Here is a 12,424-nt window from a genome sequence, read left to right on the forward strand (position 1 = left end):
TGCTATGATAAATCGAACTGACATTTCCCTGGAAAGCCTGAGTGTTACTTCTCCCTCCAGAGCAGGCACAGGGGAGGCAACCTGAGGAACCAAAAGAAGGAAAAAGTTGCCCATGGAGGACAAAAGAGGTCTTCCAGGAGTCATGCTGGAGCTGCCAGAGAGAACAGGGCAAAAGCCGCAGAGCAAGTTCAAGGGCCCTGCCTAGGTGACAGCAGATGTAATAACAGCATCTTTATTTCAGGAGTCATGACTTCAAACAGTTACTCCAATTACTGTTCAACACTCAGGGATGACACAGCCCCCCAGCTGCTGCTTGACCAGCATCATACAGCAGGGAACAAGCTGCATTTTCTACGCAAGGCAATGATCACTTGATTTTGAATGTAAGCCTTCAGAGAGGATTGTTTCATTGTTTTGACATTAGGCTAATACATGAGATTTAAAAAAAAAAAAAACCACTTAAAATTGCTGGCAAAAGAAGGCAGTTTAGAATATAATCAGCAATGCACTTAAGTAAACCCACAGCAAACTAAAAAGATGGATTTGTTTCTTCTTGAAAATGAGTTTCTTCTAATTAACATCTTAAGCAGCACAGGCCTGTCCCTTTAATCATAACTTCTCACCATTAATATAGCTGTCATCTTTGTAAATAAGCTATTTCATTTATAATGCAAGAAGCACTTGTTGCTTCCAGTCTTCTGTAGTCCAACAAGTCTGACTGCATAATTTATAAAGCTTTATGAAATGTCATATGCTACTAGGTAATCTTCTGAATCTTCTATCACTTAACTGAAACACAAAAGGCAGAAAATAAACTTGTGTGTTTCTGTTGGCAGAGCTCTGTTCTTCAACATTTTTATCAATGAAAGTTACTATGGCTGTCCTGGAGTGGGATCCAGGGTGAATAACAGCCAGTTTATCACACAAGAAGTCAAAAAAACTTCTGATTTCTAAATGTTTAAACTTGATATTTAGATTTTGGACAAAGCTCTCAGGAGCATCTCTGAGCGACTACTTCTTCCCAAGGGCACATTGAGAAGAGGAAAAAGAGATGTGGTAAGCATGGTGTTGGGCAAGATTAGGGAGCGTGAAGGTCTTAGTAGGAGGGCATAAAGGCAGGTGGTGTGTTGATTTGGAGTGTGTTATGGTGAAGAAGGATGGAAAACACAGTTGGGAGTTCAGGACTGGGGGAGGACATGAAATGAAAAGAGAAAAAAAAACTGGAAATTGCAAATGCGGTAACTTTTCAGTGTTTTGAATGATCCATTGCCTCTCCTGGACCCTGTTGCCCTTTGGACCCTCCACCCTTGTGCAGGATTTGCGTGTTCATTTTTTATTGCAGAATGGTGGTTTGATGCTCATAAATTGTGCTACATTCTTATTTTCACTTATTTTTCTGCTATGACACTCTCAGATTATAGGAAGGAGAATGAAGCTCAATGGTGTTCTTGATTTTATAGGTCAGTTTGTAGCTTAAGCAAAGTACTCGCCCCCTGGAGGTTTTATTTGCTGTTTTCTTTCCCCTACTAAGTAATTTGAGCCTCTCCCCTTCTCTGAGTGGCTTGTTCTGCTGCCCTGGGTAAGGCTCAGCCAAGTGAGAAGGGATTTCCAGCAGCACTGGGAGCGTATTCGGCAAGGATAGCGAGGGAGGATGTGATTCACATCTTAAACAGGGAAAGGCTTTACAAAGCTGCTGAAGTCTCAGGGAAGTTCAAGCATTAGTGGTCCTTAAGGGATTAAAGAGAATTTGGGGTTTAGCAGGCATTTCACTGATGTAATCATGGGTTTATAATTTCATTTCACTTCCAAGGCCAGCTGCTAATTGAAGCCCATCCTTCCTTTTCTTATTACAGGGGTATGGGGGAATACTTCTATTAGCATCATCAGCAGTGAGGAAGGCACAAGATGCTGTTGTGCCTGTGTGGCTTTTACAGGAACAGGGCAGAAATTCTTAAAGGGATGAATTTGACTTTTCTCTTGTAAAAGACAAGCAAGCCTTCAGCATGTTTGCTTTTGTTGCCCTTCTGCTTTAGTCCTAATATGTTTTTTTTATGATAGCTGGCCTAAGATAACCTGCTCCTGCAGTGTTTACAGACTCCTTATAAAATGTGCATGCAAGCAGTCTGGTTCTGCCAGGGGCTGCAAAGCCTCTGCCTCCCTCCACAACCAGCTGAGGCAGAAAGGACTTGCTGATTTAGTGAACCCAAATGCAGGTGTTGCTGTACAAGAAGCCCATTCTCCATCCCGCTGAAGACATGATATATTTTCTGTTAATAAATACTTGATTTATTTAATGTTATTACACATTGTACATCACATTTCCTTCACTGTGTGTAACAAGCTGGAATGAGAGTGGTGTTTCTCTTCAAGAATCAGTCACTTCAGAGCTACCATGCATCAGCACCATGTCAGTGAAATGCTATATGGCAGTTTTAGAGGCACAGAAGTCCATTGAATCCAGATTAGAAATGACCTTGCCAGCACCAAGAATTTACAAGGAGCTGTAAGATATGAATGCAAGAGAAGAGGCAAAAAAGGAAAACAAAACTGAGAAAAAGGTGCAGAGAAAGTGAGAATAAGAGGAAGACATAAGGGTGTTCCTCCTCCTGTGTTTTTTCATGCATGTCTGAAGTTTATTTTGGGCTATCATGGCTTCTTGTCATCACAGACTCCTATTATTTCAAGTTTGTCATTCAGGAGGAGATGAATCAATATATGTTTGAGAATATATAATGCAGAATTCTAGAAGTACAGCCCATTCAAATGAATTATAATGGTTCATTTTACCCCCTAAAGAGTATGATTTGCTTATTTTTCAGTCTTCTGATTAATTTTCATAGTTTTTATCTGACTGTCAAGACTGAGTAATTTTGGTGAAATAGGAATTCAGATAAATGCTTGTGTTTAATCCAGATTTTAAAAATTGCTGTTTTCTGATGACTTCTTGCTCTTCTAACAGTAGAAATATGATAAATACCACAACCAAAATATATTCTGTTTCAACTGCATGTTTTACTGGTGATGATGACCATAGTACTAATTAACCTTATCATAGATTAATACATAGTATTTATTAATCTTATCAGAAGGTATTATTGTTCATTATATTTTACACAACATCCCTTAAAGGTGTCATGACTTAAAAATTCTGCAACTTAGAACTAAGTGTTAAGCTGCTTTGATTACTGGTCAGGTCTGGCAGTAATTGGGAATCTTTACTTTAGGGATTTAAAGCCATAGAATAACATCCCATAAAGTTTTTGCTAGTAATGTCATGTCAGTTATGATGATGGCTGCTGAACTTACTAAATGGTTATTATATAGGTAACATGAAATTTATCTGCTTTATTTGGCAAATGCGTTGTGAATTTTTGCTAGTAGGTGCTGATGGTTCCCCCTTCCCTCTTTGTAAGGATGACAAAAAGTCCACCAAACAATGTAAAATTTCATTTATTTTCCTCAAAGACTCATGGAAGGGTTTATAAAGAAACAGAATACGTTCTAGTTTGGAGTTATTTTGTATCTTATTTGGTACACACTTTCCTGTGGAAAAATGCCTTTCTATTACAACCAAAAGACTATCTTTCCCATTTTTAATGGTTCTTTTCAAAGGTATAGCTTGTGGCTCTGGCTGAAAACTGTTTCATCTGAAAACTCTTAGCTGGTTTCATCGAGTTCTAAAGGGACCAAAGCAAAAGATCACCATCTGTAAGGTGATATTACTCCTGCCACTAAAAAATGGCTATATCACAACTTTGAGTAGTTGCTCTTAAATGCATAGCTTTGTGAAAGGAAAGAAACTAAAGACCATGTGAAAAAAAAGACTAATTTAGCAATCTCTATTTGATTGAAGCATGCATTTACTAATTTTTTATAAGGTGGAGCTTAACTAGATGAGATTATAAGAAAAAGGTTATTATGTAAAGGGTCCAAGTCAGATATCATTAAGGACGATTGGAAGATGGCAATTCTTTGGGATGTTTCAGCATTGCTGTTCTTGAATATTGTATGAGAAGTTTCATACTTAAAATGGAAGAGTGATCATCTTAGCTCTCAGCTAAATAAGTTGTTGAAATACCTCTTGTGCAAGAGAGGAGCAATCCTGGTGAAAATCAGAACAGCTCCTGGTTTCTTGAGATTGTCATGGCTCCTTCAAAACACCTGCAGTGTCCTCTGTGCACTGGGACATCCCCACCACAGCATCCAGCCTTGCTGCACCTCCCTCACACACATCCTTGACTCTTCCTCAGACAAAGCTTGGGAAGAGGTGGCACAGCACTGGATTGATTGATTTCTTTCTACATGGGTCTTATCTTCAAAAAGAAGCTTAGCATACAAGTTGCTTACACTGATTTTAGGAGGACTAAGTTTTGGGCCAAGTCTGCTGTTGATATCTGTGTAGAAAAGATGGGAATGGGGTTTTGTTTGCTGTGCCTTTATGACCTTACCATGAGAAGTCATCCAATTGCATCTGTAATCTACCTAACTGGCTGTTTCCTGAGGTTCTTTCCTTCTGCCTTGATTCAAGAACAAGCAATGGAAATGCTGCAGGGAAGCAGGGATCCTGTGCTGATCCCATGTGTCATCTCTTACTCAGTTGCTGAGTAACAGCTGGCTACCACCTTTGTAGAAACTAGAAGTTCTATAATTCAGTTTTTCAGCTGTGTTTCAGCTGTTTTCATTTGTGTTTCAGCTCATTCTTGGAAATTCTCCTTGGGGATAGATTTATCTGCTCACAAGCTGTATTGAAAGAAAGAACCAAGGAAACCAACTTAACTGCACAGCGATCACTGAAAAGGTCACCAGAAAAGTGGCAGTAGGGTCACAGAATTGGGCTGCACCACGGAAAAAACACATTCTCCCTTTCTGGTTTGGGTCTTGTGCTTACAGTCCCAAAATCTCTAAGTTTGCATATCTGACAATGAAAACTGAGAAATAAGCTCACTATATGTGACCTCAGCACCCTTTTTTGCTGTTGCAGAAGCACAGTAGTAGGCAGTTTTGTACTTTTCTCTGATACAGCTGGTAAGAAAAGACATATGTCAAGGTGGTTTATAATATTCCTTGCTTGACTACAAATTCTGAGATTACCAAAATAGCAAAATTATACTAAATGTCATTCCTTGATTTTAAGAAAAATAATTGTAATTGCCTTTATTAAAGGATGCATGTTTGCTGCCTGAAGCATTGGAAGCTTCTTTTTAATCTCAAGTAAAATTGAACTTCTCTATTACCAAGTATTGCCTACAGTGTGTAATTCCATGGGCACCCTGACTGTATTTCTCCTCGTTCTCTTATGTTAGCAAACAATAGAGAGTCTTGGGCAATTTGAACCGGAGGTCTTGAGCTGTGTGGCAGATGAGCAGATATGAAGTTCAGAGATTTGTTTGCCTTGGTTACTGCACTGACCCTTTATTTCTCAAAATGAAATTCACTGGATGGAGGAGTAAAACTGCATGGAGCAGATGCTTTGCTGCTCTTGTGCTGCTTCAGCATTGCCAAGAAGAGTACACCAGTGAAATCTCTTTTAATTGAAGTGCCGCAGGTACTGTAGCCCTGCAGAGGCTTGGGTGTAGGTGTTGGCTGTCTTTGGCACAAAGTTATCCTTCCCAAGTTCTGCCCACCAACTCTCCTCCTGGAAACTGTAGCTTTGTGCAAAAGCTCAGTGTGCTGACCTGGACTCACAGAAAACCAGCAGTGTACAGAGGCAGGAGAATGCAGTCCTCTCCAGTGACCTTGCAATGACCTTGCAGTGTACCCTGCTTTGGCTAGCAGGGACAGAAAAATTGGGATGCAGCACAGTGGCTCTGTGGGTGCTGCCTCTGTTCTCCTCTGGCAGCCTTCAGCTAGGGGACTGTTGGGAGAGAAATTCAATGTTCAGATACAAGAGCCCTTTACCACCTTCAGTGCTCTCTATTTGGCTGCCACAGCATCACACCAAGCCCCTCGGTAGAGGGAATGGTTTGGCATCTGGAAATGGTGATTTATTTTGAGAAGTCTGCTACTGTAATATCTTCCTTCTCCCTGACATGGACGCACTTCATGCTTATTGTACAGGAAGTAGTTGAGGCTCTCTGATCCTCTTCTTTAGAACTCAAAACATTAAAACAACAATGAGATAATTTTCAAATTTTTCAGGCATTCCTCCCACAGGCATTAGTTGCCCCCTTGCTGTTCCTGTTGCAAAGTTATTTGCTCCTTCAGTACACTGCACTAAACCTTTGTTGCTCTGCAGTAAAAAAAAGCTTCAGTTTATGGAAAGAGCATTGAAATGAGTTTGATAAAGTGATAAACAGTTGCATTTTATGATTACAACTGTTGTGCTTTTCTTTTGTTATTTTACAGTTAATTTTGTGTAAGTAAAAGGCTTTGCAAACTCCCCTCTGGCATCAGTGCATGATACAGCGGTCCTGTAACAGCATTTTAAGAATTTGGTAGCACCATCAAGCCAACATGATAAGGGATACCACATCCTTGTGGTAGAGCTCCCTCCCAGAATAATAGCATTATTATTCTTTCCAGTGACTGTACCAGACCTACAAAATCTCCTAAGTCCTTAAGAGTAGTTAAACATAGATTGTTGTGCAACTCCCACAGGTGTGCTGAGGCAAGTGCTTTATTCCCAGGTCAGCCACTGCAGAGTGTGGTTGACTTTGCTTCCTCAGCAGCTGCACTGCAAGATGGGAGTATTTCTGTCACCTGAGTATTTCTGCTGTAGCGGGAGACTGGTCCCCTCCCAACTCTGGAGTACCTACTACCCAAGTAGGGTTGCTACTGGTCATTAATGGATGATGTGCGGCCCCCATTAAAATTAAATGTCAAGTGGAAAACCTAGAAAAATCATTACTACAGTTCCAGGAAGAGTAAATGAACAGACTTTTATTGTATCTTTGTCTGACATAGGGTTTGATGACCTACATGCTTGTGCTGATCCTGGAGCTCCTGAACATGGATACAAAACACCCAGTGCAGGTGTTTTCTTTGAAAGTGTGGTAGTCCGGTTTCATTGTCAAGAAGGATACAGGCTTAATGGTACTTCAAAAAAACTGTGTGTGAGACACTTTAATGGCTCCCTGAGCTGGAAACCAAGTGATAAACCTGTGTGCCTACAAGAAGGTAAGTAATTTTTCTTAAAGCACTTCACCAGTGTCAATTTTTCTCACTTGTCCATGTACCAGGTTCATGTGTCTCAGCAGAAAACACAGAAGACTGGCTTTATTTTGCTGCATCTTATTTGATACATACTTCAGTTTCCCATCCCTCCCATCCATAATCCCTGCTTGGCTACCAGATTTCTACTGTGACAGTATGTGTGAGTGCACATGCACATGTGTTGAAAGGGAGATAAGGAAATCTGAAGGAAGAAAGATAATATATTTCTCATTTTACACAGTTACAAATTGATGCAGACAGAAAAAGCAAGCTCTGGTATCAGTAAATTGTGTGTAACTGTTAAAGCTGTCCACTTAATTCTCCTTTCTGTAATACCTTACTAAGAAAATTAATCATTTTCCAGTGCTTCTGCTGCTACTCATCACGAGTTTTAAACAAGTATGTTTTATGACATGTACATTATTCAAATAGGAAAATAAATACACTTGGGCTGCGGGTGTTTAAAGTCACAGTAGAAGTTTACTTTGAGATAATTCAGACTATTATGGCATAAACCACTTTATTTTTTCATATTGCATTTTTAAATTGTATTTGGTTTTAAATAATTAAGACATTAAATTACTTTCTTCTAGGATTTAGAGGCAGGACTAAATTGGTATCATAAATGTAAATTTTAGAAAAAAATGCATCCAAGCAGCAGAATCTATTCTTTTCAACAAGTATACTAAACTATAACTTGTTCTTTTTTAATTTTTTTTTTTTTTTTTTTTTTTTTTTTTTTTTTTTTTGGTCCAAAGGGCTAGTAAAGTCAACAGACAGGAAAAGTGTAAGTTAAATGAAGTGTATGTGTTTTAGTGTTGTGATCTCTCCACTGAAGTCATAAGCCATGGCCTCATTATCTTAACGGTGGAGCAAGATATGATCGGTATCAGGATGCCTTCCATCATTTGAAATCAGATAAATATATGGACCTCATTAAAAAGTATTGGAGACTTAAGTGGCTCATAAACACATCAAATAGGATGTGATCACACAGAATGTATAAAAAATGCAAGTATTTGTTTGTGCTGATGGGTGGGTACGAGAACTCTGTGCCCCTACCAGGGTGGAGAAGGGATGCAGGAGCAAGCCAGGCCTGGGAGAACCTGAAGATACACAGATCTCAGAAGATACACATGAAAGCAACAACCCTAGAGAGGTGTTCTCATGAAAGTGGTGAATGATAGTGGAAACAGTAGTCAAAGGTATCTGGTAGCAAGTCCAATGGTCTTTCAGGCAGATGCCCTGTTGGAAGGAGAGGCTTTTGTAAGCTATGTACTCCTGGACATATGCAAAGCCATAGGCTACAGAGCTGTGAGGGAGAGCCTTTAGCTGTCTCAGATCATTCACTGAGACAACAGCTGATGTGTATAACACAAAGGCAATCAGGGTCTATAATACCTGAGCATAATGATGGTGTGGGTCTGCCTCAGAGACAACCTGCTGCCTTTGAAATGGATGTTTGAAATTCATGCCTGCTCCTGTTACACACATAACAAGATAAATGCCCTTGTCTCTCATGTCATGGTTATTTGAGAGAAAATACATACAAAGTGACAGCAGCATGTGTCTAAACTGAGTGTTCATAGTACTAGAAACAGCTCTGTTTCTTAAAAAATTATATGGTAGAGTTTCATATTTTACAAGGAAGAAGAAGGGCAATAAGGAGGATTACAACCCTGGACTGCTGCAGAGCTGATTTTTCACTCTTTAAGGATCTTCTTGGAGGAGTCCCATGGGCTAAGAGTCTGGAAGGAAAGGGAGCTCAAGAAGGTTGGTCAATTTTTAAATACCATTTCTTTCAAGCTCAAGATAGGTGCATTCCTTTGAGGAAAAAATTGGGCAGAGGTGGTAAGAGAACTGCATGGATCAGCAAGGAGCTTCTGAAGAAAGTCTTATGGAAGAAAGAAAACTAAAGCTCATGGAAGAAGGGATTTGTCACTTGGAAAATTATAGGGATGTTGTCAGAGTATGTAGGAAGGCAACAAGCAAGACCAAAGCCCTCCTAGAACAAAAACTAGCAAAGGAAGTAAAAGGAAACAAGAAGAGCTTGTTCAATTATATCAGTACTAAAAGGAAGAATAGGGAAAATGGGAGCCCACTGCTGAATGAGGCAGGAGCCCTGATAACAGAGGATGCAGAGAAGGCAGGGTTGCTGAATACCTTCTTTGCTTCAGTCTTTACTCCCATGACCAGCCCTTGTGAACTCCAGACCCTGGACATAAGAGAGAAAGCCTGGAGGAGGAAAGAGTTACCAGTGGTCAGTGAAGAATTGGTTAGAGATCAGTTATGCAAATTGAATAGACACAAGTTCATGGGCCCTGATGGGATGCACACAAGAGGGCTGAGAGAGCTGGCTGATGCTATTGCCCTACCAACCCCCATCATTTTTGAGAGATCGTGGCAAAAAGGAGAGGTGCTTGAGGGCTGGAGGAAAGCCAGTGTCACTCCAGTCTTCAAAAAGAGCAAGAAAGAAGATTCAGGCAATTACAGACCTGTCAGCCTCACCTCTATCCCTGGAAAAATGATGGAGTGGCTTGTTCTGAGGGTCATCTCTAAGCATGTGGAAGAGAAGAAGGATATTTGGAGTAGTCAGCATGGATTTACCAAGGGGAAATCATGCTTGACTATTCTGATAGCCTCCTGTGAAATTGTGACTGAATGAGTAGATGCAGGGAAATCAGTGGATGTAGTCTACCTCGACCTTAGCAAGGCTTTTGACATAGTCTCCCGTAATATTCTTGTGAGCAAGATCAGGAAATGTGGGATAGAAGAATGGATGGTGAGATGGATTAATAACTGGCTACACAACAGAGCCCAAAGAGTGGTGATCCGTGGTGCAGAGTCCAGCTGGGAACCTGTAACTAGTGGAATCTCTCAGGGATCAGTGCTGGGTCTAGTCCTGTCCAACATCTTTATCAATGACCTTGATGATGGACAGTGTCTTCTCAGCAAGTTTGCTGATGACACAAAACTGGGAGGAGTGGCTGACACCCCAGAAGTCTGTGCTGCCATTCAGAGGGACCTGGACAGACTGGGGAGTTGGGAAGGGAGGAATGTAATGAATTAAAACAAGGGCAAGTGTAAGTGTCTTGCACCTGGAAAAGAACAATTCCAAGTACTGGTATAGGTTGGGGACTGAGTTGCTGGAGAGCAACGAAGGGGAAAGAGACCTGGGGGTGCCAGTGGATGGGAGGATGGCCATGAGCCAGCAATGTGTCCTTGTGGCCAAGAAGGCCAATGGCATCCTGAAGGGGGGTGGTCAGTAGGTCGAGAGAGGTTCTCCTCCTCCTTTACTCTGCCCTGGTGAGGCCACATCTGGAATATTGTGTCCAGTTCTTGGCCCCTCAATTCCAGAAAAACCGGGAACTGCTTGAGAGAGTCCAGCACAGAGCAACCAAAGTGATGGAGTGGAATATCTCCCTTATAACGAAAGGCTGAGGGATCTGGGGCTCTTCAGCTTGGAGGAGAATGAGGGGCAAGCTCATTAATGTTTATAAATATGTAAAGGGTGAGCGTCAGGAGGATGGAGCCAGGCTCTTCTCAGTGATGTCCAATGATAGGATGAGGGGTAATGGATAGAAGCTTGTGCATAGGCGGTCCTGTATACATATGAGGAAGTGTTTTTTTGCACTGTGAGGGTGATAGGGCACTGGAAGAGGCTGCCCAGGGAGGTTGTGGAGTCTCCTTCTCTGGAGACATTCAAAGCCCATCTGGATGTATTCCTATGTGACACCTCCCTGGCAGGGGGGGTGGAACTGGATGATCTTTCAAGATACTTTCCAAACCCTAACTTTCTGTAATTTCTGTGATTTCTCTTTCTTAGTCACTGCAGGTAGTTTCTAGGAATTTGGAAGTAGCACCTGTGTCATGCACTGTGGTTGTAAACATAAGCTTTAACATGGTTTACTTAATATTTGAACTTCTTCCCAGGCCCCCCCAGTCCAGTTTAAACTTGTGGAGAAAATTACTGATCACAATGCCATCAACAGCAAAGCTGCCACTGTTGTCAGTGTGATGAATCTTTGAGCTGTGTGTTTTTAAAAGAGAAAGAAACTGGAAGATGAGAATGTGACGGATGGTGTGGCAGCAGTTGCTTAGGAGATAATCATTACTTTATAGCACAGAACACTGAAAAAGGATTGCAAGCTAATGCTCTGATCGAGTAAAGCACTTAAACTTGAGCATATTTGTAATTATGTGATTAGTCTTGTTAAAGTTCTGTGCTCAAAATTAGGCATACACAAAAAATGCTTTTTATTATTTGGACTGAAGAGTAGGACCCTGATTTAGGATTTAGTGAAGCAAGTGCTCAAGTACTTCCCTGATTAATGGTATAATAACTCAGGTATTACTAAAACAATCCTAGGATTTAGCAACGGGAAAAAAAAATATGATTACAGAATTAATTTTTCTTTCCAATGCACAATGCAACCCATTATTCAGATTCCTAAGCAAAGATTTAGTGGTATTCCATGAGACCTAAGCATTTGCTTTTAAGCACTTTATAGTGGGGTCCTTTTTTGTACTGGGAACAGAATCATGAGAGAGCAGCATGACAGGGAGGTGGGCAGTGTAGGAATGCAGCACATCCAGAGACCAGTTAAGGAGGAATTATAACAAGATTTGTAATTCTCAGCTGCTTAATGACATAGATAAAAGCCCTCATTGCAGAAATTCTGTAATGATAAAAAGAAATATTTAAATTTGTAGCAACTACTGCAGAAGTAAGAAAATGTTTTACCATTCATAAGGCAAAATGAACTTTATATTGCATTTGCCCATTTAAGGCAGGAGCTGGCTGCCATGTTTGCTGTTGTATGCTATATATATCTCTCATCCCAGTGTATGTAAATGTCAGGTACTGCCAGCTGAGCTTGAACAGTAAAACTGCAGTTCATTTTTTATTAATCTCAGAAGTTTGGATTAAACTAAGCATGGTTACATATAATTTTGTGTCTATATGTTATGTAGATTTGTCATGTGTTTACTAGAACAATCTCTAATCATAAACAAATGCTATTTACCAAAAGAAGCAAACTTTTTCAGAATGTAATGTATTTAAAAACTAATATACAGAGCTCTTCAGTCAGCTTGCTTTTATAGGTCTGTCAGTTCTTGTTAAGAGGCTGGAGATGTCAAGTGTCATTGTGAGAATGAAGTTGCATGCTTTGGTGCTTAGAAAATGTCCTGTCAAAAATCTGTGTGTATAGAGTTATATTATCGTGCTGATCTCTAGCATGTTGTGACTGTAACTTCCATCAATTCTAAT

At 40.4% G+C, this 12,424-nt stretch overlaps 1 protein-coding gene across 1 annotated transcript in view; it reads left to right on the top strand.

Moving 5' to 3' along the window:
• The window catches only part of SUSD4 (sushi domain containing 4), a 74,749-nt gene that overhangs the window by 34,508 nt on the left and 27,817 nt on the right, over nucleotides 1–12,424 (top strand). Inside the window, 1 exon segment of the mRNA XM_030447541.1 lies at nucleotides 6,904–7,116. Within this exon segment, the coding sequence (XP_030303401.1) occupies nucleotides 6,904–7,116 (213 nt within the window).

The sequence above is a fragment of the Calypte anna genome, chromosome 3 (genome assembly GCF_003957555.1).
Source record: "Calypte anna isolate BGI_N300 chromosome 3, bCalAnn1_v1.p, whole genome shotgun sequence".
NCBI classification, from domain to species: domain Eukaryota; kingdom Metazoa; phylum Chordata; class Aves; order Apodiformes; family Trochilidae; genus Calypte; species Calypte anna.